This window comes from Haliotis cracherodii, unplaced genomic scaffold (assembly GCF_022045235.1).
Source record: "Haliotis cracherodii isolate W230 unplaced genomic scaffold, xgHalCrac1.p SCAF_5, whole genome shotgun sequence".
NCBI classification, from domain to species: Eukaryota; Metazoa; Mollusca; class Gastropoda; order Lepetellida; family Haliotidae; genus Haliotis; species Haliotis cracherodii.
In genome coordinates this window covers 11,202,732-11,226,004 of record NW_027266308.1, presented here as the reverse complement: position 1 = coordinate 11,226,004, position 23,273 = coordinate 11,202,732, and the positions used below count along the sequence as shown (strand labels likewise).

Sequence of the window (23,273 nt, the reverse complement as noted above, 5' to 3'; positions counted from 1 at the left end):
TGTAAACTCATGGAAAACCATAATCATAAGAAATGTCATGTTTATGAATCACTATCAAATAGTGATGATACCAGGTGGTAGCGGAAATGGGAGCGTATCCTGCGCCACCGGTGACACCGTAACAAACACACGAAAAGGAATGTCAATTGTCCACCTGAAGAAATGTACATTTGGGGAACATTGGGGATGGGGGTGGGGGCTATGTGAGCATGTAATATTCGTGGTGTGGGTAGGGAAGCGGGGTTGCAGAACATTAAATATTCTGGAGGTGAGTGTGTATAGGGGTGTGTGTGTCAGAATGTGTTTTCGATCATTGAGTGAAGGTATACCTATTTATCTGAAAAAGAAGTCCTCAAACTATGATCGGTCCCTAAATGTATTTAATTATAATTAACTGTATTTACAGTCTGTCGTCCTGTCTGTAATATGTTGAACTGTTACTATGGTATGTTGATACTAGGGCTAGGACGGGTAACTCGGGTACTATGACCCGGGTACCCACAGGACTATCCATACCCGTGGTTAGTCACGTTATATATTGTTTAATGACAAAAAGTATCTGAACCTCTATGTTTAAACTACAAATCACTAATGTTCGCAGTTCTTCCTGACTACTACACCCATTCCTTCTGACATTTATATGTTTGAATAAAAATATAACTTCAGTGAACTTCAGTGTGTACACCAGATCGTTTCATACATGTATCTAAACACATTCTACCAGACCTACGGTCAAACATTTTCCAATCGGACAGTTTGTACCTACCTCTTGAGACCTACAGCGGGTAGCAAATTTGGACTCCCCCCAGCCCTAGTTGATACGTATAATTAAAATGTACTTTAAATTGTTTTTAAAATGATGGTTGAGGACGTTTAACTGGAAGCATAACACGTCAATCAAACACCTTAGAATCGATATAGGCTCGCTCCAACCCTCAACTACCTCAATCGATATCTCGGATCAAATATTTTCCAATCGTTTCAAGTTTGTGCGGTAAGACTTTTAAATATCCCTGACCCCTTCGCCTCACCCTTTATTAAACCACCCCCACCAGCACCCCCACCCCCCACCCCCGTCCCCCTCTCTTGAACGCTCCCCCACCCGAATTCTCGTTTGTTCGTGTTACCATATAACCCCAATTTATCCCTGAATTATATTTGCTCACTCCTGTACTTTGACACGGAGTGTATCCCAACACCAATAAGGCCCCATATAACAGTAAACCTGTCGATGGGGAGGGGGTGGTATATATCGTTACGGTTGATCCCACGAATCTGCGCAACTAAACAATTCTATAGTATCAGAGAGCCCATCAGTCGTCACGAAGCAATGCAGTAGGTCGGATTGTGTAAAGCTATCCTGGGTGCACTGCCGGTCACGTTATGTGAGTAAACTATCTCATCTAACACCGTATGTTTTACATCGAGACAACGCACTACCAAGTTTTTCTCTCTGAATACACAACAAAGTTATTGTTAGCGTGGAAATTCAATGCGTATGTAAAGCGTTTAACATGTGTCGTGCTTTATCATGACGCGAATCTGTAAGTTCAACAGACCCGTTGAGGGTTTCTTCTTGTAAGTGCAATTAACGAGCTGAGTGTTCACATGACAAGAACATGTAAGAAAATAATGCCTAAATCAATATTAATATTCCTAATAGAGTGTGCACATTTGCATGCACTTGAGAAAGTAAACATAAATATTGTTTTGTGCACGCAAAGAGCAAATATTTAAACGAAACACGAGACAAACGTTAAAAGGAAAAAACGAAGTTGATTGATCTCAGTGATTCGTGAGGGTTGTAACGATTTTATCTCACTTGACTGCGACATGCAATTTGCTTTACGATCTTAGGGACCGATCATTTGATAACCAAGGGTGGCCATGAAAATGTTATTTGGATTTATTCCAAAAAGATAATTATCCACTGACTGTCTAAAGCAAGGGCTATTGGTCCCAACAGTCCTTGAATCGTCCGTTTTTATGAAAATAAGTTTGTACAGCGACTGTACAAATAATCGTTTTCTGACCAAAAAACCCCAGAAATTTACATCATAGGCCCATTAACCCGTGTAAGTACACTTCGATGTTTTCAGTCATGTCGAAATTGGATAGGCGACATGTGAAGAATAATTTTTAACTAAACTTATATTATTCTAAATATCTTTGAATTAAAGTAGTTCCGTTACATATTCAAAACTGACATTGTGAATAGACGCCTTTGATCGTCCATATCTCTAAAGATATTTGTTTTAAATGTACGGCTATGGCGAGAGTCACGACCTGATACTAGAGAGAGTCGGTATTGCCTACCAGTGACCTCTGGTTCAAGTTACAGTAAACTACGGTTATAACGAACTCAAATGAATCACTAATTTTAGTTCATAATAACCGTAGTTCGTAATAAGCATATGTACAACAAATGACCGGGACTAAAATACAAATTCGTTATATCGGTCAGTTCGTTAAAAGCGTGTTCGTTATAAACGTAGTTTACTATAAACTACTTTTATGTGGATGACTGCAAAAAAGGAATGTATCCAACAAATTTGAGTAGGTGCGTGACATCAGTTATACGGATGGGTGTGTGTTTCTATTTACTTGCTTTTAATACGTTGAGCAATACAATGGGTGGTTGACCCAAAGAATGCGTGTCACACGGTACAATCTTGGGAGCCGAACTGATATTTACGTTATGTGATTAAGCACTACACATCTCTAGTTCACATTAGAGCAATTACTACACTGAGGGCAGCTTAACGCGGTTGTATATGTGCATGGGGACTTATGATGTTTACAGATCTAGTAGTATGGCATGATCACGTGTATACAGTGTGGAGATTGAGGGTATGGCTTTTCGCGCTGCAAAATACCCACGTTGGCAATCGAACCGCACACACCGTGTCGAGCGAACGCTTCGACCACTACGCTAATCCACGGGCCTATCGTGGAAGCTTTATAGTGAGTATTGTGTTACGCCGCTTTTAGCAATATCAATATCACGACGGGACACCAGAATGAGCTTCACACATTGTACCCATCTGGGAAATCGAACCGCAGTGTTCACCGTCTCGAGCGAACGCTTTAACCACAACGCTACTCAACAGGCCTATCATTGAAGCTTTATAGTGAGCATTGGTTTACGCCGCTTTTAGCAATATTCCAGCAATATCACGGCAGGGGACACCAGAATGGGCTTCACAATTTGTGCCCATGTGGGGAATCGAACCCGGGTCTTCGGCATGACGAGCGAACGCTTTAACCACTAGGCTATCCCACCCCCTGCATGATTAGAAACACATTCTGACTGTCTCTTTCGTGATCTGGTAAGCGACTCTCTAACTGGTCTGATGAAAGGACGTTCTGACGTCACCCGCAACAGATGTTCTCAGATCTTTGTTTAGCGGCAGCGAGAACTAAGATACGATTTTAATAAGATAGTTTCATTTCTGCATCTTAAAAATACGTTTAGTAACAGTTTAACTAATCAGAGCACCTAAGCCTCAGAGGTGCAAACACATTGTTGCAACAAATTCTTATTGTGGTGACACCTGGTGTTCGCGAAAATACTATTCTAGCGGAACGGTAAATTGGTGGTAAACTAGAAGCTTTATCAGGAAGACTTATCGAAATGCATTATAGGAAACTACGTTTATAACGAACATGCTTATAACGAACTGACGGATATAACGAACATATTTTGAGGTCCCGAACATTTGCTGTATATACGCTTATAACGAACTACGGTTATAACGAACTAAACATTAGTGGTCCCTTTGAGTTTGTTATAACCGTAGTTTATTGTAGTTGTTCTAAGTACATAAGCTGCTACAGAATATTCTTTTCCATGCATATATTAACATACATAAGTCATACATGTAAAAGATAGCATTTCTACGACTGTCCATATAAGTCATAAGTTACGTACAAAAGTACCGCTTTCTTATTATAACTCGAGCTAGTATACGACCCCATGGTATCTGAAAGGAATGTCACTAATATCGATAATGCTCTACCATGATCACTAGCAATATAAGGAATACATACAAGGGTGGTGAATACCATACTATCCGCCCTCACTAAGCCGGGGATGGTAGATAGCTAGGTTAAATTGAATAGATGTCAGTATTCTATGAGTGTAAACAATTTCCATTTGATGTGTGACAGTCTTCGTACTTTTGTTCCTCGGTGCTGGTCGACAGTGCCGTGGGTTATTTGTGGACCATCATGGACTAACGGCTGCTATTTCTACTGGTGTGAATAGGGGTCGTCGCCGATGTATTTAATAAAGTCAGCGAAGCATGGAGAAGTAACGGTAAACGGGTGTGATGTGATTACAAGGTATTCACGTGACCTCTCGGCACCTATGTCGAATTGTGTACGTCGATCATGGGCGGCAGTATGGCTGGTGCGATTAAATTGACGTTATATTTATATTTTGATGGTTTAGGCGTTTTTGAAACAGTAGAGAGTCTGTGAGTAGAGTTTTACACGTTATAGCATTAGTCCAGCGATATTATGGCGAGGGACATAAAGAATGGGATTCACATGCGGGAAATGTGGGAATCGAAACCGGGTCCCCCGCGTGATGATGAGTGATGCCATTTGTGCTCTCCCGTTGCTTTTAAAGAAATTTTTCTGTGAGTTTATAATTATTAGGAATATATGTGTGGAATCGTTGCGCTAGTTACCGGTACGCGGCATCTTAGGCCATCCACTTCAGCTGAAATCGGAGATGTGAAGTGAGGTGAAATGGGGTTTAACTTCGCGTCCAAGATTATACTAGTCCTGACTGATGCCGATTTATAGTGTTAGCTCACTGAGATACCATGCCGCAGTTTAACATGAATACCCCACTCAGACACAGTATACTGACTCCGAGCCGACCAGTCCTTGTATTAGCCTCTTAATGTCGAGCACCAGACAGCGTCTTTAAACGTCTTTTGGTATGACGCGGCCGGGGATTGAACCCCAGACCTTCCGCTCTCTGGGCGGACGCTCTACCACTAGACTACGGAGGTAGTCTGAAATCGGAGAGAAACTCTAGTAATTCGTGTGTTCAATTCTCGAATTCTGTTGCACTAATCATCGATCTCTCATTCTAAGCATTGCTTATTCCGCTCTGCGGCTTGCAAGTGTCGGGTGTTCTGTCTAAACGTATGTCATAACTATTTAGTTATGACTGGCGTCAGAGATAGATGTTATAACACTGTTGTTAGAAATAGCAGTTACAACAGGTGGCATACATTGCAGTTATAACACTGTGGCAGAAAATGAATTCCATCGTGACGTATTTCAGTCACCTGTCTTCTAGTCTATGGGTATCGGTTGATGACTTCCTTTAATGGTTTACGTACACAGAATAGTTTCCCTATTTGATACGAGCGCCTCCGTGGTCTAGTGGTAGAGCGTCCGCCCGGAGCGAAAGGTCCGGGGTTCGATCCCCGGCCGCGTCATACCAAAAGACGTTAAAAGATGGTACTTGTTTTTACCCTGTCTGGCGCTCGGCATTAAGGGGTTAAAGCAAGGACTGGTCGGCTCGGAGTCAGTATACTGTGTCTGAGTTGGGTATTCATGTTAAACCGCGGCATGGTATCTCAGTGAGCTGGCACTATAAATCGGCATCAGCCCGGACTAGTACAAGCAGCCACACACACACATACACGTACATGCACGTCGCTATCTAAGTGCAATAATCTTGGACGCGACATTAAACCCAATTTCACCTCACCTCACCTCACCTCACCTCACCTCACCTCACCTCACCTATTTGAAACACCCTTTCGTGTGTGTGAGCAAAGAGAAAACAGTTATAAATAACTAATGACGCGATGTCACGTGTGCTGTCCGTAGGTGTCGCTATCAGGTCCATGGATCAGAGGTCAAGAGTTGCACTTTTATTCATCGGTCAAATCGTTATTTGATTCCGTTTCATCAATACATCTTGATACACTTGTGTATCATAACTTATAGATGCTAGACATAATTCTAAGAGACATAGGACAGCCTCAGGCGTTGCACTACTGAATATGTCTCTCAGTGTTAGCTCAGAGTTCCTACTTCTGTTCGTTCCTTTATCCATTTGTTAACATGGAGATTCTCTGAAACGGCTGAACGAAAACTGAACGTTTAGGAAGTTGTCAAGCAAATATTGAATATATTTTGAATTATTATTTTTTAATCTTTAAGAAAATGTCAAAGCATCTGGTGGTCGAGCTTAGTACCTTTGTTTGGGTGTGGTTCAACGTTCCCGTTGGTTTTGCTCATACTGTTAACCACTTGTTTACATTGTACAGACTCCAATATTTACAGACCGCCGTTATATACCCGGAGTTGTGTCGAATGTGGCGTTAAGTAACATTCACTTAAAAAAATGGCAAATGTTGAAATATGTTTAAGTATCTTCGATTGGATGGATATACACTGAGTCTCTTATTTGGTTTCTACGTTTGTCTACCCGTGAAGATCCAGGGTAGAATAGGTCTTCAGCAACCCATGCTTGCCGTAAAAGGCGACTATGCTTGTCGTAAAAGGCGACTAACGGGATCGGGTGGTCAGGCTCCCTGACTTGGTTGATGCATGTCACCGATCCCAATTGCGTGGATCGATGCTCATTTTATCAATCACTGGATTGTCTTGTCCAGAGTCGATTATTTACAGACCGCCGTCATATAGCTGGAATATTGCTGAGTGCGGCGTTAAACAACAAACCAACCAACCAAACCAATCTACGTTTGTAAACACCATACCTGTGCTCGTGGGTTTCACCAAAGCTACAAAACGCTTCACATCGCGTTTTTCTCCCCCATTACGCTGTAATGCCGTTCTCGGACTGAAATTCTGTTTAAAGTGGCTTTAAACCAAACTCACTCACTCTCGGTTCAAACACCCAAGATTCTACTTAGTAACTATCCTAGTCCAAGGCAACCAAACGATGCAATGTACTCATGTTCATGATCATGATAATAATCAAGCGTTTATGTGTTACAGAAATTGTGAGATTCTTCCTGGCCCAGAGTGGCAATGACGATGTTGTGGACTTAGCCAACGACGACGGTCGCACCTGTCTACACATAGCTGCGCTAACCAACAACCTTAATATCTGCAAACTACTCTTAGATGCTGACGCCAACGTCAACACCGTCATGATGAGCAAGGTACGTCGCCGTCAACCACTTTCCCAACGCTTGTCACGTCACTAAGGTGACGTGAGGTGAAATGGGTTTTAACGTCGCGTCCAAGATTATTGCACTTATATAGCGACGTGCATGCATGTGTGTGTGTGTGTGTGTGTGTGTGTGTGTGTTGCTGCTTGTGCTAGTCCGCACAAATGCCGATTTTATAATGCTAGCCCACTGAGATACCATGCCGCTGTTTAACATGGATACCCCACTCAGACACAGTACACTGACTCTGAGCCCACCAGTCCTTGTTATAACCCCTTAATGCTGAGCACAAGGCGGGGTAACAAGTACTATCTTTAAACGTATTTTGGTTTAATGCGACCGGGGATCGAACCCACGACCTTCCGCTTTCTGGGCGGACGCTCTACCACTAGACCACAGAGGCGGTCCGTCTCCAAGGCTTGTAGTAGTTAGCTTGATATCTAGATTGGAAATATTGTACTGTATTGTTTAGGCGAGATCGGCGAAACCAGTATGATATATACAACTATACAACTCAACTTAATATGAACCTGTACTATATCATTTCCAAGAAATTATTAAATAGTATTCGAATGACAACATCGGCAAACATTTCACGTTCAACACCCGGACTTGTTCCCTGTAAGATATCAGCAATAGTCATTGAAATTTGCCTAAACCTCCGAGTAGCTACATATAGTCTGTCAAAGATTACGAAGTGTTTACATTAACCATGACGAAAGTGATCAATTGGCGAACACACCGCCTTCTATGTCGATATGCACTCTTTACTATACTAGAGCATGTTTTTTATCCGCACGCAATGATATAATTATCGTTTTACTTCCTGGTGAGAATGGACTTCAGGCGAAATTGTAACCGAGATTGTTGGCGTTTCAAATACCCTAAGTTCAAACCGTATGAAGAGTGTCGGGGAATTATTTATGGGTGTTGTGGGGTAATAAATTCAAAACGTAAACGCCAAAGAAATCAGTCTTGACCATCGATTGAAACAGATTTCTTTGGGCTAAAAGGCAAAATATTTATCGAAATTTTAGTAATGCTTTGAGTAACGTTGACTCGTTCCAACATGGACATGGTAACATGTCGGAGGTTAAAACACATTAACAATGGACCTTTCGTAACTTTCTCCCCTTGACCAAACATACAGAATTCATCAATCTGTCAATTCTTATCTTGTCACTCAAAGGCCAATCAATAATTCAACGTAGGATTGTAGACAAAGGTTGTAAGAACAATAACCCCGAACGAAGTCGGATTAATGGTAGGTCGATGTTGAGATACTGGCAGTGAAAGAGCCAGCAAGATAAGACCAACACCCCGCGACCAACCTGGTACACACACTCGATGGCATGAGGCAGGCACCAAACACGGCAAGAAAGGAGGGTGCTTGAGTGATTCGATTAAGGTCATGCCTGGTCTATTTAAAAGACTATACATTGTTTCTTTCCTTCGCAGTTACGACGCGTAAGTAATTCTTACATTTTTTGTCACCCCAACGAATTATATTTTCGTTCGTGGGATCATTTATCGTTGGTGCCCCAACGCCCCTGTGACTGACATTCGCTTTCTGATAAACCTTAGTGATGCATATTGGTTTTATGTTGATATACTTATTTATCTGATTGTTTTTTTTCTGTAAGGTGATATCGGCTCGTGTTTCTAATTTAAAATCATTTGGAAGTTTATAATAGTCTTCCAATGGAGTACTACTGACACAGTTAGAAAGGATTGCATCTGGAAGGCGTCTTCAGAGGGCCTAAACGTGGACCCATTGGCCATACTCACAGTTCAATCCTTACATGTACTTTCATTAATTCGGTCATTCATAGCTTACTTTAGTTTCTTAAATTGTATTATATACTAGTATGTAATTATATCAGTTAAGGAATACCCAAGTTACCTTAAATAGTCCCTGTACACACAAGCCACTGTTACATTTCGACCAAGTATCGTCATATTTTAACAATCTCAAACACATAACATCTCTATTTCTTTGTTTATTTCGACATTATTTTGTATGACTAACTCACCTTTGAGAAAAACACACAACCTTTACTAATCATAAAGAAAATATGATTGATCCAATAGAAAAATATCGATTATAAACATGATGGTTGGTGCTATTTTCACATACATGTATGCTATCCCCAATGCCTATGTTCCAATGGGGGAGATTTGAATGTAGCTTGCTAAAAACGCTAAACACTTAAACACTTTAACCTGTTTTTTAAACAATTACGAGACTGAAGTTGTGATTTGGAACAAACTGCTTCTCAAGTTGAAATAGGTTCCTCATATAAGCTACACTGAGTTGTATTTATGCAATCTAGTGTTCATTGATTTTTGTTCCATAAACCTGAATTTGATTTATGAAGTGTGTCGTAAGATTTAAACATACGCCCCTTAGTGAATGCAGTCTGAGTGTGCGTCTACCCAATCCTTTGTTATTTCACGTCAAGTATGGGCCACATTTGATTACAAACTACCCGCTGTGACGAGTATAGGCCAACGGAACTATTCGCTGATTGAAGTGGGAGATTGTATCTATGTAGGTCGGCCATGTCGTAGTGAGGGTGTTTGTCAAGCATTTGTCAGGCCATTTGTCAAGCTTTTCATTCCAATGCAAGCAATGCTGAGAATACTGCTCCTTCATAATTAAATGTTCCACTCAGTATGTCAGAATGCATTTGTTATATAGTTAAATGCATTTTTAATCAGTGGTTATGCAAGCTTTATAACGTCCACGAATTACCATTTATGGTTGCGGAAATTATACCCACATTCATCACCTATATTGTTAATATATATAGGATAAGATGAAGAAAAATAGTCCATTGTTATGTCAGATGATTTATTAATAATACTGACAATAACAGTTATACATTATTTAATATAAATTGAAATTTATGACACCAATGGATGTGTTAAATGGCTTTTTAATTGTATAGTGAGATCCATTTTTCAGAGCGATTACATTTACATAGTGTCCTAGAAAGAATACGTATTAAGTCCACGTGATTCAGCGTGCAGCTTCAAATGTATGTTACACTGAATACATCAAACAAAGCATTAAAAATAAGTCATTGGTGTCATGATATTTGATTCAGAATAGCATCGTTCGTGGTGATTATGAAATTGTAATGAACATAATACAAAGCATTATAGTACTTTCCAGCAATAGACTATCCAACACGATTGAGTGTTGTATTCGTTTTCCCGTGCCTTCTATGGCGTATTCATATGCCTCCATTGTATCCCTTTATATCGAGTCGACCAGTGCTGTAGCATGTATTACTACATGTCATCGTCAGAGTCAGGTTCCAGATGGATAATGTCATGCCGCCATGCAATAACCATGGTTCATTGTTCGTGATAGAAATACCAAGCAAATAACACTAACAGAACGGAGGAGAATACACGACCTTGTCGACTCCTTGTCGGTTGTATTGTATGGTGGTACTCATAGACCATGTTGTCATTTCCAGGGAAAGTACTACACTCCTACTGACGCCGCCCTTCTGAAGGGACATAGGGAGACGGGGGACTATCTCATCTCCAAAGGGGGCAAAAAGGGGAGCTTCATCACCAACGATGCTGCTATTATCATTCAGAGAAACCTTAAGCTCAAAAGCAGGCTAAGGCCGACCTCTTCAACAAGGAGAGTCAAGTCCCCCAAGAGAAGGGATTCTAACAGGTTAGAGGTGTTGTCCCCAGAGAAGGTTGAACCGAGAGAAGAGGCAGAGGAGATTCATATTGAGAGTGAAAATGTGAAAGAGGAAGATTCCAAACCCGCTCCTGTGTCAGCAACTGTGAATTTACAAGCTCAGCGGAAGCAAACGCCTGAAATTAAGGAAGTGAAATCAACGGACTCAAAGAAAACAGAGACGAAACCTGCAGAGAAAAAGAGCCCCAGTAGAAATGATGCTTCTGTGAATACTGACAATAAATCGTCTTCTCCTAGGAAGGGGATTCTGAAATCAACCAAGGAGAACGGCAAAGAGAACGCAGAACCAATGGGGTCGAGTCCTACAAAACAGAAAAAGAAAGATGTGAAGGATGTTCCTGAGGTCACTGCCACCAATGGTACAGCAGATACGAATTCTCACAACAGTGTGGATTCTGGGGAGTTTTACCGGGCTAGCTGTCAAAGGGAGAGCAATACATCCGAGCCAAGGTCTCGCTCCAGGATGTCAAAGAGCAGCAGGATACTGGCTCAGGAGGTACAGGCGAGTGTGCGGCGGTACGAGGAGGAGAGACGGGCGGTCAGGGAGTATCACCAATTAAGGAGGGCACAAATCTACACCGGCCCGCTCTACGACATCGCCCTCTTCAGCAGCAGCTTCCACCAGAACAACCGGGAAGATGCTTTCGGTACCCATGACAACGACCGACCGGCCAAGAGGCAAACTTTCTACACAATGTCGCAGTCCAGTGAACATGTCAACGGTAAGCCTTCACGTTAGTTTTGTTTGACGTATCGTATATATTCAGCATTATCATACATCCATGTCAGAATGATGACGTATGTTTGGTCCACGTCATCTTGATAAAATACTGCGTAACACGCCTTGGCGGGTAGTAAATTTCTCAGCGGAGGAATAAATCTCTTATACCCCGCCACGAGCAATACAGGCTACACGTGCATTTGTCAGAGGCAGAAGAAATCCCTTATAACCCGCTTCAAAGAATAAAGCCGCAGTCTTTTTCCGAGTCAATGGAAGTCACGTGACACAGCACAAGTTAACCTCAGCTCAACCGAACAGCTGTTTTCGATCAATTTTGAATTTGTGTTAATTCGTATACAACGTCACATAAAAAAAAACATGTCGGTGAGATAAGTTCGCCCCGAGCCGGGAGTGTTATAAAACCCAACAGGGAAAGCATATAACCCCATGTCCCCCGAGTAATCCTGCTACAGCTTATAACGTAATTGGATGGGACGGATCATTTAATATAGGGAACGAACGAACCACTTGTTAGTGAGAGGATGTGTGTTCAGTCACTACTTGAAAACATACATTATTTCTCTGAATGGAGTAGCCAAAAAAACACAATTGTACTATTTCTCACATTTGTGTATTTTGGGGAACAAATTATGTTTTTCAAAATAAACCTACACGACACAGTACACTGACTCCGAGCCGACCAGTCCTTGGTTTAGCCCCTTAATGCCGAGCGCCAGGCAGGGTAACAGCAAGTACCATCTTTTAATGTCTTTAGCTATGATCGAACCCCGGACCTTCCGCTCTCCGGGAGGACGCTCTACCTCGCCGAAGACCCGGGTTCGATTCCCCACATGTGTACAATGTGCGAAGCCAATTTCTGGTGTCCCCCGCCATGATATTGCTGGAATATTGCTTAAAACGGCGTAAAACCATACTCACTCACGCAAGTAAAGTTCACAGACTAAACAAACAAGTCGGATAATATTTAACGATTCCAGAGTCACATGTTTGAGTAAGGCTTCAGTTGCTATTGAACTGATAACAACAAATACTGCTTGATCTGAACAAATTCGATTTTTAGCTATGGCTCTTGTTACAACAAGTAAAGTCCATAGTTCAAGTCGAATCGGTCAGTGTTGTTACGAGGTACAACGAGTAGCTAAGACTTCCAATCTCGTGAAGATATACAGAATAATGCATTATACTACATTAATCGTGAAGAAATATCCTATGTACACCAGTCAAGCCGTAGTTTGGGGAACTTCTGTTCAATCGTCAAAGACGTCATATTTCGCTGTGAAGAATTGCGTGGCTTAGAGGCACCAGAAATCCAGAAGCCATGGTCGTGGGTTGGAATCAAATGTCGCCCTGATCATGTGTCTTGGATTAGCATCACTATACCAGCGTCGTGGGTTTTAACAAAATGTTGACTTCCATGACCTGGGTTACTTCGGGCTTTCCTCCCACATCAAGCTGACCCGCCGTTATGAAACTAAAATAGAACAGGTGGAGATTTAGTGTGTTTAGGGCATAGTAGGGATAGGGTTGTTGTATACAGATGCGGGAGTAGGGTTGTATACACATTTTTGTTTTATCCCCTTCATGCCGAGCGCCAGGCAGGGTAATAACAAGCACCATCTTTTAACGATCCCGGGGCAGAATAGGTCTTCAGCAATCACGGCTTGCCGTTAAAGGCGACTATGCTTGTCGTTAGAGGCGACTAAGGGATCGGGTCGTCAGGCTGGCTGACTTGGTTGATGCATGTCATCGATCCCAATTGCTTGGATCGATGCTCATGATGTCAATCACTGGATTGTCTAGTTCAGACTCTATTATTTACAGACCGCCGTTATATAGCTGGAATAATGCTGAGTGCGGCGTTAAACAACAAACAAACACCGCCCTTCCGCTTAGACACAAGGGAAGGGGTGGGGGTTTGGTCGGTTGTTCCAGAATGAAACGTTATATGATGGCGCTTACAACACAACTCACATCAGCACGATTCAACAGCATTCATGGTTGACGGTTATTCTGACCCGCATGGTGCGTGTGGTTGCGTGTGGTTGCGTGTAATATACGGGTACGAAACACGACCCGTCAGTGCAAGGTGATCGGGCACATTAGCTTTACAGCACACAGGGTCGTATTATTTAGTGGCACGTTTATGGGCAGCATGCAATGTGAATACATATGAATAGATAAAGAAGTTACTTTGTAATCTCGTACGGTTAAAAAAATGGTCTAATTGTGACATGCAAAAAGTACGTTACTTCAAGGCAGATATTAGTATGATTTGGCCGAGGTTCATGGCACCGCTACATTGTAGACTTCGCGTGTCATAACTATGGAATACTGTAAGGGACGTTCTCGCGACCTCAACCTCACAACAGTTTTGCTCAAATCTTGCATTGCGCACTTTTTGCATTTATAACTCGAGATCGCGAGAATGTCCCTTTCGTCTTTTGGTACATAACCGCCATCACCAGCCGATCATTGAGGATGAAGATGTTCATGCTCTCACAATGTTACCAAGTTGAAACGAAACTTGAAGCTATTTTTGGGCGGTCGGGTAGCCTAGTGGTTAAAGCCTTCGCTCGTCACGCCGAAGACCCGGGTTCGATTCTGACATGGGTGCATTGTGTGAAGCCCATTTCTGGTGTCCCCCGCTGTGATATTGATGGAATATTGCTAAAAGCGGCGTAAAACCATACTCACTCACTTCAGTTATTTTACCTTAACTACAATGACAACGTATCACGATGTTTTCAAACTATCTTTCAAGTTTTATATGCCAGTGGTATTCTCTGTGTGTTCGATCAGACTGGATTCTCTTAATATACTGATTGAAATTAATAAGGGAACAATTAATTTTAGACACAGTAAAATGATAGACAATCATGGGTTTCCAGCCTTGTCTATCCAATACGCGTCGGAAACAATGCACACGAACATTCGATTCTGCCGTGTTGAATTTGTGGGCTATTTCAAAGTGACAGTGAAGCTTATTTCCCTATATTTTTCATTGTTCCCTTATTCGTTTCCACCAGTTTATAACGATGTTATAACATGCAGCTGTATCTTGATATAACATATTGCAGGTGACATGGAGTTCTTGTCTCGGACTGACGATCACACTCAGGCGAGAAAGGTATTCACAATTTTTATTTTTCAAGTTTACGTCAAACATTTCTTACCCGTGGAGATCCGGGTTAAAATTGATCTTCAGCAACCCACGCTTGTCCTAAGAGGCAGCTAACGTGATTGGTTGGTAAGGCTCGCTGACTTGGTTGATACATGTCATTGTATCCCAATTGTGTAGATCGACGCTGGTTTCTCTAGTCCAGGCTCGATTATTTACAGACTGCAGACTAGCTGGAATATTGCTGAGTGCCGTTAAACAACAAACAAACATTTGTTATCAAAATATACTGTCAAAACGTTTATACTCTCTGTTGTATAGACTGTGTTCGTCTTAACCTTGTTTACATCATCATCGGGTAGCCTAGTGGTTAAAGCGTTCGCTCGTCACGCCGAAGACCCGGGTTCGATTCCCAACATGGATACAATGTGTGAAGCCCATTTCTGGTGTCCCCCGCCGTGATATTGCTGGAATATTGCTAAAAACGGCGTAAAACCATGCTCACTCACTCACTCACTGTTTACATCATCAGTTTATGTGTCTGTCTTAATATTAATATGCTATGAGTCGGTAAGAGATTTTTGTTTTATGCGGTAATATTCCAACAACTGTATGTCACGTCAAGAAACACCTGACATGGGCACACATTGTACCCTTGACCCGCGTGGGGATCGAACCAGGGCCATTAAACCCCCCGGCTATCTCACCGCCCCTGTAACAGACGATGAACTTTGCAGCATCTAATTTGTATCTATAGAACATTGTGTTCATTGTCGCTGTCATTGGATTACACATTTGATACGTAACTAAAATAATTGGTTGATCGCCTAATAGACGGAGTGAGTGAGTGAGTGAGTTGGGTTTAACGCCGCTTTTAACAGTATTCCAGTTATATCGCGGCGTGTCAGCTTAATGTGGGAGGAAAGCCCCAAGTGATGCAGCTCTTAGACGGTTACCACTTCGGTGAAACCCACGCCTTATAGACGGAACATGTATGTTATACTATATATAAAATGATCTCTTGTCTTGACACACGCTAATCCCTTTATAGTGGAGTATGGTATTGAAATATGGCACTTGACTACCGTTGTGTTCGCCCGAAGGATATTTGGTTAAATTCAGTGACTGCTGTACCAAGGAGGTGGATTCAGTGCGAATGGTTATGTATGAAACTCACTGATCTTTCAGGCTCAGAAGGCAAAAGTGAAGTCGGATTCCAACATTGCGAGGCAGCCATCATCGAGGAAGCCAAAGAAAATGAACCAAAATGTCAACGAGGTCAGTATTTTAATCAAACGCTTGTATGTACATCTAGGGGTAGAGGTGAGGTCAAATGGGGTTTAATGTGGCGTCCAAGATTATTGCACTTATATAGCGACGTGCATGCACGTGTGTGTGTGTGTGTGTGTGTGTGTGTGTGTGTGTGTGCATGGCCGCTTCTACTAGTCCGGACTGATGCCGATTTATAGTGCTAGTTCACTGAGATACCATGCCGCTGTTTAACATGAATACCCCACTCAGACACAGTATACTGACAAACCTTGTATTGGCCCCTTAATGCCGAGCGCTAGACAGGGTAACAACAAGTACCATCTTTTAACCTTTTTTTGGTATAACGCGGCCTGGGATCAAACCCCGGACCTTCCGCTCTCCGGGCGGACGCTCTACCACTAGACCACGGAAGCGGTCATCTAGGGGTAGAAGACCAGTACATGTCGTGGAAACACAGTTCGGGCAAGGGATACTATACGAAATTCACGCTAGTCCTCATTGACTAGCATCATTTCAGGGCTATGATTCTGATCCCGTTCTTGATTCTACAATTTTGCTATAAACTGGAACTAAATAAAAATAACACTCATAAAAATGTAAACATTTTGTTTCATTCAAGCAGGATGAGCTACAAACTCCGAGGACTACTGCAATAACATTTGCACTAGTCCTCTGGAATACTCTTAAAAAGCGAATTTCGAAGGCAGGATTTCATACTATTCATACTGCATATAATTTAGTAAAACATTTAGAAATCTTTTTGATAGTTATCAGATGTATTCATCTAAATTAGACTTTGTTCAAGTGGACGCTTTCATATCTTTTACTTCTAACAAAACTATATGTAGAGGTAAGACTGTCATGTGTCCAAAAGCCAATTTAAGAGGTATTCAGGCGCGGTTTGCTAATATTTAAACATGATCAAGTCTTTGCCCCGAGCTGACTTTCCGAAGAGATGCTAATTCAAACCCAGTTCAAGCATATGGTTAAAGATCAACTTTGCACGTAGGTAGATGTTCCTTGGCATTCGAATTTTTTTTCGCTTCCTTTGCCATTACTGTGAAAGGCCAGAAAGAATAAGGTATATAGGTGTCACGTCTATGGATGTGTTTGATATATTTTCCAAATATAGACCTTATCTTACCTCGTCCTTTAAAGAGACATTCCCCTCTCAATGGGGTCGGGGGCACGGGTGGCCCAGTTGTCTAAGGCGCCGCGATTCGCTGTGCAGAGTTGCGTCCCTTTGGCACGCCAGAAACCTATGATTGTGGGTTCGAATCCCGGTTCGCCCGGATTATGTTTCTAGGTTTGTCAGCACCATACCCGTGCTCGTGGGTTTCACCGAAGTGGTAAATGTCTAAGACCTGCATCACTTCGGGCTTTCCTCCCATATTAAGCTGACACGCCGCGTTTTAACTGAAATACCATTAAAAGCGGCGTTAAACCCAACTCGCTCACTCACTCTCAATGGGGTCAAGTGTTGGGTGCATCGATTGGTCGAACTACCGATCGTGATTTACTCCGAAGGAACAGGATGTATTGTGTTGTTACGTCTATTCTCCTGTTGCTGCACATCAGGACAGACACCAGAAGGACAAGGATGTGGAACAACTGGCCAACCAGACCGAGCAACTGTATACTGACCTCAACAACAAGGCGGCGGCCAGAGTCCAGTCTGCCAGACAGATGAACAATGAACTCAGGTCTTCGTTTGACCAGGATGCCAACAGGGGCAAGAGGGCCACGCCACAGAACGGGCATAGGTAGGTCAGGGGTGACGGGACCACGCCACAGAAAGGTTTTGGTTTGGTTGTTTGTTTAACGCCGCACTCAGCAATATTACAGCTATATAACGGCGGTCTGTAAATAATTCAGTCTGCATCAGACGATCCAGTGATTGATATCATGAGCATTGGTCCACGCAATTGGGATCGATGACATGCATCAACCAAGTCAGAGAGCCTGATCACCCGATCCCGTAAGACGACTCTTACGACATGCATAGTCGCCTTGATTGCTGAAGACCTATTCTACCCCGGATCTTCACGGGTCCCACAGAAAGGTAGGTCAGGAATGACCAGGCCACGTCACAGAACGGGCATGGTAGATCAGGGGTGTCAGCGGCAATGCCACAAAATGGGCATAGTTCATTCCGGGATGTTTCATGTTTGGTTGTTGGGAATATAGCAGCTTGCATCTGAAGGAAACAGGTCTCTCACTGACTGCATAGTGGTTCCTGTGCCAGAATCATTTAACACATAAATAGGAGCATTTCAAATTTGTTCTGTCACTCATATTTTTAAAGGGTGGTGGGATAGCCTAGTTGTTTGAGCGTTCGGTTCTCACACGGAAGGCCCGGGTTTGATTTCCATATACAATCAGTGACCCTCGTTATTTTATTGCGGGTGGGCGGTCGGATAGCCTAGTGGTTAAATCGTTCGCTCGTCACGCCGAAGACCCGGGTTCGATTCCGACATGGGTACAATGTGTGAAGCCCATTGCTGGTGCCCCCCGCCGTGATATTGCTGGAATATTGCTAAAAGCGGTGTAAAACCATACTCACTCACTCATTATTCCATGAACACGAGAGCACTCTGTCCAAACGAATAAAAGGCCTAAGGTCTTTGCTGTCAGAATTGCCACTAGTGTTAACCAAGGTGAACAGAGGAAGCCCATATATGCAGGTGTTTCCAGAGAATCGATAGCGACATACACACACATCCAATGAGGAGCAAGGCCAAAGCATAACGTGGAAACACACATCCTGAGGATTTTACATATGATTCTATTAATCGACTCGCCATCATATTGATACTGTAGGAAGCGCCGTAAAATGTCCGTGTAGACAGCTCCATGGGTACCCTTAAACTTGACGAACTCTGTCTTCAGTATCGAGAACGAAACAAAGAAGAGTCGGAGGGAACGACAGCGAGATGAGCAGAAACGCAGAGAGGAGGAGTTTCACCGGCTCCTGGTGAAGGCCTACAGACCCGATACATGCTTGCCTGAACAGAAAGGTAACTCTCGCTCCTGCCAAGAGGCAGTTCAGTAAACTACGTTTATAACGAACACGCTTATAACGAACTGATAGATATAACGAACTTAATCTTTAGTCCCTGCAATTTGTTGCATATATGCTGTATATATGCTTATAACAAACTACGGTTATAACGAACTAAAATTAGTGGTCCCTTTGAGTTCGCTATAACCGTAGTTTACTGTACCTAAAACGACTGATCACTTTGTTTGTTTGTTTGTTTGTTTGATTTTTAACGCCACACTCAGCAATATGACGACGGTCTGTAAATAATCGAATCGTGGCCAGACAGTCCAGTGATTGACATCAGGAGCATGATATTTTTTTAGTATTCATACACTTTCTCTCTTTAGACAGACAGACATTTTTTTAATTTCTTTTTGACATACAGACAGATTTATTTCATATGAGGCCAATAGTACATTGACATTTTGTTGTAAGAAAATTTAGCATGAGCATGATCTGTTTCCTAGGTAAAGACGGCTCAGGACGAGGTAGAAACACTTCCATGGGTCTAACCCGGTCTAAGACCATGGTGTCTACACAGGGTACCCCCTCCCCCTCCAGACCTGTGTCCGTCTACTCCAAGCGCTCCACCGCCAGTCAGCCACGCCCATCCAGGCCGACCACCACCGTCATGACCCCCTATGGCACACGCAAGGTCCCCATCGGGGAACCAACAGGTACGTCATGGAGAATACAAATCTGTCACACCTTATATTGACGTTGGGTGGCCCAGTGGTTTAAGTGTTAGCTAATCAAGCCGAAGTCCTGGTTCGATTTCCCTCATTGGCACATTATGTGAAGCCCATTTCTGGAGGTTTAAACTGATATTTCTCTTTTCCGAAATCTCTGCGAAAACCAGTCCAGAAAATGGTGAACGCTACGTACATTGAATGGTGTACTGGTATTTCCCAACACCAGTGCACAGACGCTAGACGTCTTTACATGGAGTGAGCAATGGTGGCCCAGTTGTCTTAGGCACCGGGAATCGCTGGGCAGAGTTGTGTCCCTTGGGCACGCCAGGAACCTATGATTGGGGGTTCGAATCCCGGTTCGCCCCGATTATGTTTCTAGGTTTGTCAGCACCACACCCACGCTCGTGGATTTCACCAAAGTGGTAAACGTCTGAGATATCTATCATTTCTGGTTTTCTCCGACATTAAGCTGACACGCCCTGATATAACTTGAATGATGTTTAAAGTGGCGTTAAACCCAGCTCACTCACTCACTCACTCACTCACTACAGTGGATTCGTACGGATTAACACATTTGCGCAATATAGGTGCCAGACCTTTCACATGAGCTTTCCCCCGCCGTGTTATAACTGAAATACTGTTCAAAGCGGCGTTAACCCCAACTCACTCACTCACTCACTCGACGTATTCTTGTTTCTTTCCACACCTGTTTCTCATTTCAGTCCTTCCTGTGATTGACACGAAACACGACGAGAAGACGAAACAAAATGGGAAACATCATCCCTCTCCTCAAAAGGAGTCTGAAGTTTGACGACACTTGGTTCTACCGAGTCTTGGAACCAGCAGTTCTGATGTTACTATTTATTAAAGATCTCTGTGATAAACTTTGTGGTTGTTCGCGTGACAGCCATGTCTGAAAGTGTGTGGAAGGAATTTCATGACGTCATGATTCATTTACAAATCAGGAGTAGGGTTAGTGGTATGATTTATAGATATAAACAACAAATACGGCATGAAAATGTTTCACAAAATGATAACCCAGCTGATTTAAAAATCATGTTTTGTGCAGACACCGGTCGTGAATTTCCGTGTCCACTCGGATCATTCCGTGACGAGTGGTGACGAATACACTGTCGATTGTGGACAGTGAGAACCTATATGATTTACATTTCAATTCAATGGAATTTTGATTCGCTTCTGTTTCGGATGGGGTGTGTGTCTAGATTGTTCATCTAAGATAATGAATTTTGATAGTTTTGGATAATTCAAGGCGAATATTCACACGAGATGAGGCGACTGGCCAGTAGTATTGAGTTGCTGTCCAGTTTTTATTCCGTTCATCATTTAGACCGTTTCCCGACCATTCTGTTCCTACGTACATGTGGTTGTTTTTTTGAAGACATATAGCTAGCTAGCTCGCCAAAGATTAACTCTCAGCATCAACGGTGCCAAGTAGAAATAGCATTAGTCTGGTTTGGACATTTGATCCCCTGTTCTTGGTTGCAGAACCCATGTCAAAACTATCCCTACTTATATATGCAAACTTGAGGCTAGTTCCTATACGTATATGCAAACTTTAGGCTTGTTAAATTAAATTTCGTTTTGTACCAGATTCCAACTTTTTGCACACGTAAAACCATCCTAGATTGTTAGGTTCGCAAGGGAACCTTGCTGTGGGCGATATGGCATTTGATCTATCTCTTCTATTTCGAACCGCAGAGGGCGTTGCCGGAAGAGGTCACGTGGTACATTAGAATCAAGTTTACTGTTATAGATTTCTGATCTATTTTTAAAAAAATCCTTCCTCCATATACCATTTCAAGAAACTGTAACTGAAACTGTTTGGTTGTAACCAAACATGCAGTATTAGCATTCAGGGTTTGAAATCAGTACCTGTTAGAAATTTTGTTAACCATAATTTTAAACCTCCATTACCTCGATATGGTTGCGACAATCCATGCGTAATCCATATCTGCATTCATATGTGATATAAACACTCTGCTTGTTGCGAAGTACAACTCGATACACGTGCGAGTGTTCCTACTTCGAGTTAACGAATGTTTAACTGTACGGGCCGATCCTACTAGCTGACCCTCCAAGATTTATACATATATACTAGTTTAGCAACGGACTCAACTACTGAACGACACTTTCCGTTTGTAGTCAGTAAGTTATTGCATTGAATGTTATTTTGTGTTATTATTCAACAGTGTACTGCTGAATTCAAAGCATCTTCTCAATGCAAGGGAGTTAACTGAGTTAAAAGTCCAGTTTCCATTCAGTTACCTCCCTTGCTTCGGGAAGATTAATCAGGTAGCTATGCAAATCTTTAGTTATGCCATCGCAAGGTTATACACGAAACATTCTCCACGCATTTTCCTCCATATATTCATATTTACATACAAATAGCATGTCAGCATTAATTTCTTTCCCTGTATACATCTGAAAAGCCAAACCATTGACACTGTACTTTGATAGCATTGCCATTCGTATCGAGACGTGAGATACCCCTGTGTATATTGCCGATTTCACTTGATTTATATCTTTTGGGTAATATCACGAATATTTGTACATACTGTTAATTTATAATACAATATTTCAAATGAAATGGTTATTGTTGTCATTGCGAATACTTGTTAATACATGTATTACCGGGGGCACGGGTGGCCTAGTCGTCTAAGGCACCGCGATACGCTGTACAGAGTTGCGTCCCTTGAGCACGCCAGAAACTTGATTGTGGGTTCGAATCCCTGTTCGCCCCGATTATATTTCTAGGTTTGTCAGCACCATATCCGTCCTCTTGGGTTTCACCGAAGTGGTAAGCGTCTGAGACCTTAATCACTTCAAGCTTTCTTCCTACATTAAGCTGACACGCGATATAACTGGAATACGGTTCAAAGCGGCGTTAAACCCAACTCACTCACTCACTCTCATATGTTATCCCACACACCCATGTGTTTAAGAGCAGAACGAGTCTAATGTCTAGTGGTGTTATGTTTACCAAAACAACTCGAACTGCAGGTGTAGACTGGACATAGCTTGAGTGTCCAGTCACACTGACCTTTAGCCTGCTGATACAAAGTAGCATAATTCCTTGTCAGCCTGGATGGACAGGATCTTACCGATGACCAGCGCAACCGACATGTACGTTCTAGAGCAACACCAACATCACCAACATTGTACCTATGTGAGGTGAGAAGAGGTGAAATGGGGTTTAACGTCTCCGGGCGGACGCTCTACCATTAGACCACGGAGGCGGTCCTTGTACCTATGTAATGAAATGAGAAGAATGTATGCCTAGTGCCGCCTTCTCGCCGTTTAAGTTTTGTTTTTGTTTGTTTGTTGTTTAACGCCACACGCAACAATATTGACGTATATGACGGCTGTGTGTACATAATCGAGTCTGGACCAGACTATCCAGTGATTGACATAATGAGCATCGATCTTCGCAATTGGGATCAATGACATGCATCAACTAAGTCAGCGAGCCTGACCACCAGATCCCCTTAG

General features: G+C 42.5%; 1 protein-coding gene across 2 annotated transcripts in view; it reads left to right on the top strand.

Moving 5' to 3' along the window:
* The window catches only part of LOC139443241 (inversin-B-like), a 72,292-nt gene extending 49,963 nt beyond the window's left edge, over positions 1-22,329 (top strand). Inside the window, exons 9-16 of one of the 2 annotated variants that reach the window (XM_071224213.1) lie at positions 6,994-7,160; positions 10,658-11,618; positions 14,716-14,765; positions 15,945-16,034; positions 17,607-17,791; positions 18,918-19,045; positions 19,539-19,748; positions 20,486-22,329. In XM_071224213.1, the coding sequence (XP_071080314.1) occupies positions 6,994-7,160; positions 10,658-11,618; positions 14,716-14,765; positions 15,945-16,034; positions 17,607-17,791; positions 18,918-19,045; positions 19,539-19,748; positions 20,486-20,574 (1,880 nt within the window). In that variant the 3' untranslated portion in view covers positions 20,575-22,329. Of the gene's footprint in view, positions 1-6,993; positions 7,161-10,657; positions 11,631-14,715; positions 14,766-15,944; positions 16,035-17,606; positions 17,792-18,917; positions 19,046-19,538; positions 19,749-20,485 lie in introns of both variants that reach the window. The other variant, XM_071224212.1, reaches the window with a different exon arrangement.
* The last annotated feature ends 944 nt before the right edge of the window (positions 22,330-23,273 follow it).